The sequence below is a fragment of the Olea europaea genome, unplaced genomic scaffold (assembly GCF_002742605.1).
Source record: "Olea europaea var. sylvestris unplaced genomic scaffold, O_europaea_v1 scaffold707, whole genome shotgun sequence".
NCBI classification, from domain to species: Eukaryota; Viridiplantae; Streptophyta; class Magnoliopsida; order Lamiales; family Oleaceae; genus Olea; species Olea europaea.
Genome location: NW_019265467.1, coordinates 321815 through 327920, shown reverse-complemented (window position 1 = coordinate 327920; position 6106 = coordinate 321815). Strand labels below are relative to the sequence as shown.

At 39.0% G+C, this 6106-nt stretch overlaps 1 protein-coding gene across 1 annotated transcript; it reads left to right on the top strand.

The window, feature by feature from the left end:
* Nucleotides 1–232: 232 nt before the first annotated feature.
* On the top strand, nucleotides 233–5731 carry LOC111390712 (pyrophosphate-energized vacuolar membrane proton pump-like). The gene is made up of 8 exons (XM_023015797.1): nucleotides 233–627; nucleotides 2392–2966; nucleotides 3050–3429; nucleotides 3734–3820; nucleotides 3906–4236; nucleotides 4571–4981; nucleotides 5206–5265; nucleotides 5345–5731. The coding sequence occupies exons 1-8, from the start codon at nucleotides 384–386 to the stop codon at nucleotides 5546–5548; spliced, it is 2292 nt and encodes a 763-aa protein (XP_022871565.1). The 5' UTR covers nucleotides 233–383; the 3' UTR covers nucleotides 5549–5731.
* The last annotated feature ends 375 nt before the right edge of the window (nucleotides 5732–6106 follow it).

Sequence of the window (6106 nt, the reverse complement as noted above, 5' to 3'; positions counted from 1 at the left end):
GAAGTCCTACAAAATATATATTTAAAAAATAAATTTTAAGAAACGGGGTCAAAGTGGGGATTATCACTTATGTTATCACCAAATCGGACGGACCAACAAATATTATTCCATTTCTGCTTCTAAGTGACAATGGAATATTCCTATTCTCCATTTTACCCCTAAAAAAAATTAATATTCCCCTCAATTTTCCTTTTCCCCCAAAATTTTCTTATCCACGAAATCTATTGAAATCCGATCCATTTCCCACCAGTAGCGTGTGCGAGCAAAAGGTCTCTTAAAATCGACTACACAGCATAAATTCGCCCATTCCTTTCCCTCACTCTCTGTTATCTACTTCACAGATTCTCCCAATTTCTTCCAAAAAATTCCTCTTGCCGTCGGCAATGGCCGTGGAAACCATACTTCCAGATCTCGGAACGGAGATTCTGATTCCGGTTTGTGCCGTCGTCGGAATTGCGTTCTCCCTAGTCCAGTGGCTGCTTGTGTCTAAGATTAAGCTTGTCCCCGAGGTGTCAAACTCTGCCGATGGCAAAAACTTCACTGATTCACTCCTCGAGGAAGAGGAAGGCATCAATGATCACTCTATAGTCCAAAAATGCGCCGAAATCCAATCCGCCATTAGTGAAGGTATATTTCTACCTGCACTTGTTTAGAACGAGTAATTACGTTTTATGAATTGGAATTGGATTGATTTTGGCTTTGAAGGTGTGAATTTGTTGTGTTTTTCATTATGGATCTTGAAGCTTTAATTTTGTTTTTATAGAAAATGTACGTGTATCTGTGTGTATGCATATTTTTGAATTCGTAATCCTTACGTGTACTTTAATTTCGATGGCTTAATATTTTACTTAGTTGTTCACATGCCTCAAAACGCATTTTTATTTCAAATTGCAGCAAAGTGTCTCCCTTTTTCGCTTATTTCAGTTCAGTTTAATCCATATGCAACTATACTAACACACACATACACGGTGAGAGATAGAAAGACGTATTTCTATGTGCAGACTCAAAGTGTGCGTGAGATTACGCATTTTCCTTTGTTCTTTTTTTATTATCATTATGTACATATTTTCTCATCTAGTTGGAGAAGGAAATAATTGAACATTTTGTTTTCTGCATTTGCTTGGTAGTTCATATTTTTTCATGCTCCGCAAAATAATTTAATGCCGATTTGTTTTAGTTCCCTGTGGGTGAACATAAGTTTGACTGATTGAAAACTCTGCCCAAACCGAGGCGGTGTAATGGAGGATTCCTTTTAGATCTAGCTTCTTCTTTTGTTGTTATTTCATAGTTCAATGTGTTACACTCTCTCCTTTGACCAGTGTACAGAGGCCTAGTATGAGCGACAAAATGTTGACGCGATTATTATTTTGTTTTTTTTAATTTAGTCGGTGAATCGGCGTCAATTGTCATTTTATTTATGGTAGATCTGAGGAGTCTTGCTGATGTGGGAAAGATTTATTTATAATTTCCTTGCAAGGTGTTGTAAATATTGCTACGTTTTCTCCATTGCCACCTGTATCAGCGCGTTTTTCTAAAATTAGTATTAGGTTTGGAGCAGTATTATTGTTGTGGGCCTAGCTGCATCAACATTTCATGATTTGATTTTTTGCTTGTTGCTCATGATTTGATTTTTTGCTTGTTGCTCTTATAATTGATTGGATCCGGGATTACAAGATTATGGAGGTGGTTCACCGTTGGCAGTCTGAAAACCAAACCAAAAGACTGAAAGGCTTAATATTTGGATGATGTGATTTCTTTAGTGATTAATACTCCAGCTATGATCATGATATTTTCTGCAGCCTACTTATGATGGATTTGTAATTTTAAATTGCAATAAGAAGATTATGCCAGTTTTCAAGGCTGAAGGATAAGCATGTAATTGCTGTTTTGTTCTTTAATCTTATTCCTCATCTGGACCCTAAGTTGAAGGCGCTTCTATCATTTCTACACTTAGTTTCAAGAAGAAAATCATTGAGGCTTTTACTTTTTATGCAACTCAACTTAACAAAGGCTGATCAAATATTAAGCTACAGCTGCTTATCCCCAACCCTGGGAGAAAAAAATTTGAAAGGAAAACTATCAAAGCTCCAGATGTTTGTAATGAATAGTTAGTTTTGTCTAACAATGTGGTTCCTATATTCCGATGGTGATGGTGTGAAGTTGTGGGGCATTAATGAATGATGAATATTTGTTCGCTGTTCTTTCTCTTTCTGGTTTACTGGTTTTAAATTTGAAATTTTTGATGCTTTTGGAAATGTTGATCGCTTTGTCAGCATATATTTATTGAATTTTAAATAATAGAGTACACCAATAATTACCTGTTCATCAATATAATTTCCAAGCCTTAAACCTTTTCCTGAGGAGCTGATTATGGTTTGTGCTATTTCACAGGTGCAACATCTTTCCTTTTTACCGAGTATCGGTATGTTGGTATTTTCATGGTTGCTTTTGCTGTGCTTATCTTCATTTTCCTTGGCTCGGTGGAGGGCTTTAGCACAAAGATGCAATCTTGTACATACGACAGCACCAAATTGTGCAAGCCCGCTCTTGCCACCGCCGGCTTTAGCACCATATCCTTCATACTTGGTGCCATTACTTCTGTGGTTTCTGGATTTCTTGGAATGAAAATTGCCACCTATGCTAATGCCCGCACTACTTTAGAGGCTAGGAAGGGTGTTGGAAAGGCTTTTATTGTTGCATTTAGATCTGGTGCAGTCATGGGTTTCCTCCTTGCTGCAAATGGTCTTCTGGTGTTGTACATTACCATAAATCTGTTCAAATTATACTATGGTGATGACTGGGAAGGCCTATTTGAGGCGATAACTGGTTATGGACTTGGTGGATCTTCAATGGCTCTTTTCGGCAGAGTTGGTGGAGGTATTTATACAAAAGCTGCTGATGTAGGAGCTGATCTAGTGGGCAAGCTAGAAAGGAACATCCCGGAGGATGACCCCAGAAATCCAGCGGTATAGATATCTACATTGGCCTGCCTAAAATTTCTTTGGAGTTATTTTCTTGAATTTTCAACTTATTTTCAATAATATTTCAGGTCATTGCGGACAATGTTGGTGACAATGTTGGGGACATTGCTGGCATGGGGTCTGATCTCTTTGGTTCATATGCTGAGTCATCCTGCGCAGCCCTTGTTGTTGCTTCAATATCCTCTTTTGGGATAAATCATGAGTTTACTGCTATGCTATATCCTCTTCTAATCAGCTCCATTGGAATCCTCATTTGTTTGCTCACCACCTTGTTTGCAACTGATTTCTTTGAGGTCCGGAATGTTAAAGAAATTGAACCAGCGTTGAAGAAGCAACTCATTATCTCCACAGCATTGATGACTGTTGGAATTGCTCTTGTAAGCTGGATTGCACTTCCGTCCTCCTTCACTATATTTAATTTTGGAGTCCAAAAGGAAGTTAAAAACTGGTAGGTTTTGCATGATCTTTTATTATATTTTGCAACAAATTTTTGCATTTGATTAGTCCAACTAATGTCTTCGGACTCATCATAGGTTAACATTTAGATATAAAGACCCGAGCTAGTCCTTTCAAAACTACCTGCCTGTCCTTAGTAATTAATTGCATTAAAGTTGGACATGTACTTTTCCCATTTGGCTGAGAAAAGATTATAACGTTCAATTATGTCAATTTCTACGTCTCTACATGTGCACGATGCATATTTATGTCCTTTTCCCTCAAATTTCAAACAGCAAATGTCTCTCAATTTGCAGGCAACTGTTCCTATGCGTTGCTGTTGGATTGTGGGCTGGACTTATTATTGGATTTGTTACGGAGTATTATACAAGCAATGCTTATAGGTATGTTTCTGGGCAGATTGTAAATTTGTCTGTAAATATGTTGTGCATTTAACGAGTTTTAGCTCATTTCTCTAATTATTGTCAGCCCCGTGAAAGATGTTGCTGATTCCTGTCGTACTGGAGCAGCTACCAATGTCATTTTTGGGCTTGCATTGGGATACAAATCTGTCATCATTCCAATTTTTGCCATAGCAATTAGCATTTTCATCAGTTTTACTTTCGCTGCAATGTATGGTATTGCAGTAGCTGCACTTGGTATGCTGAGTACCATAGCCACTGGTTTGGCTATTGATGCCTACGGTCCCATCAGTGACAATGCTGGGGGAATCGCTGAGATGGCGGGCATGAGTCACAGAATTCGAGAGAGAACTGATGCCCTTGATGCTGCTGGAAACACCACTGCAGCTATTGGAAAGGTATATAATTTGTAGCCTCAGGCAACTTTGGACCTATTTTGTCCCATCTCCAGAGGATGCATGTGGAGAACATTTGTCTGCATGCTCTTTCATGTATTCACATTGGACTTAGTGCTACTAATAAAGAGGTTGCAGCATGCTGCTCTGTTAAATAACTTCCTTCGAGGAGTGTTTTGTGGTGAATGAGCCACTCTTACTGCCACTAATCCAAATTATTTTCTGTTATTCACTTATAAGCTACTTCAGTCTTCAGTTATCCATAATACTTTCTTGTACCAGTAGGCCGAGTCTTATTGATATTATCATCTTTAAACCATTCTTCCTCATATTTCAGGGATTTGCAATTGGGTCAGCTGCCCTCGTGTCCCTTGCCCTCTTTGGTGCCTTTGTGAGCCGTGCAGCCATTTCTACTGTGGATGTCTTAACTCCAAAAGTATTTATTGGTTTGATTGTGGGAGCTATGCTTCCTTACTGGTTCTCGGCCATGACAATGAAGAGTGTGGGCAAAGCAGCTCTTAAGATGGTTGAAGAAGTGCGCAGGCAATTTAACACCATCCCAGGTATCATGGAAGGCACTACCAAGCCCGACTATGCCACTTGTGTCAAGATTTCCACAGACGCCTCGATTAAGGAAATGCTTCCTCCAGGTGCTCTTGTCATGCTCACTCCACTCATCGTTGGCATTTTCTTTGGTGTAGAAACTCTGTCTGGTGTCCTTGCCGGTTCCCTTGTCTCAGGCGTGCAGGTAATGTTATGGAATTTGCCGTGTCTTATTTTTTCTTATATGTCCAAGGAGACTTGGAAACAAACATTTATTCCTGTGTGCTAAATTTTGAATTCGCTTCACTGAGATGCCGTAATTAATACCAGGGATCTTCTCATATGTAGACAGGAAACTTTCACACGTTCAATTTTTAGACTCTCGGATGTGATCTGACATTTTTGTTCTTGCTGTTTTACGTTATGCAGATTGCAATCTCTGCATCTAATACCGGTGGTGCTTGGGATAATGCAAAAAAATACATCGAGGTAACTGTTTTGCCCACACGACTTTTGGTACAATTTGTTCAGATTGTGACTCGTGTGCTGTTTATTTTTGGGTCAATAGGCTGGTGCTTCGGAACATGCAAAGACTCTTGGTCCAAAAGGATCTGATGCCCACAAGGCAGCTGTGATCGGAGACACGGTTGGTGACCCTCTGAAGGACACATCTGGACCGTCTCTGAACATCCTCATCAAGTTAATGGCTGTCGAGTCCCTTGTGTTTGCTCCGTTCTTTGCTGCACATGGTGGGTTGCTCTTTAAAATTTAAGGGAGAACAAAATGTCATGTACCTTTACCCCTCTCTCTCTCATTTTCTGACTTCGCTGTAAGTTTAATTTCTGTGCTGTTTTTATGATTTTAACATCTGTAAGAATTAGGTTTTTGAAGAAATTTTGCATGTGGGGTTGGTGATTATTGATTAATCTAGTGAAGGGTCATCATATTTTATTCCCCCCTTACTCCTTATTTATTTATTTATTTTCCCCCCCGAGTAAATCTGTGTATGTTGGGAAAATTGCACTGGAGATTCTCAATCTGTGGGTGTGGTTGGTCTTCGGTCTTTGTATTTTGGTATTCAAACTTCTAACCTTTTAACTTTGTAGCACATTGACCCTAATGGATGGTTTCTAGCTATATTAAAAAAATAAATAAATAAATAAAAATGGAACATCTCCCTAGCTGCTTCCCGGGCACCCAAATCTGCTCTCCTTGCCTCACTTAGTTTTTGTGGGTTTTTCCCCCCTTATGTTATTAGAAGTTAGGGGGTGTAAGTGGTTTGATTTTATCGATTTTTAACAGATTTTCAAATCAAATCGTTTAATTTAGT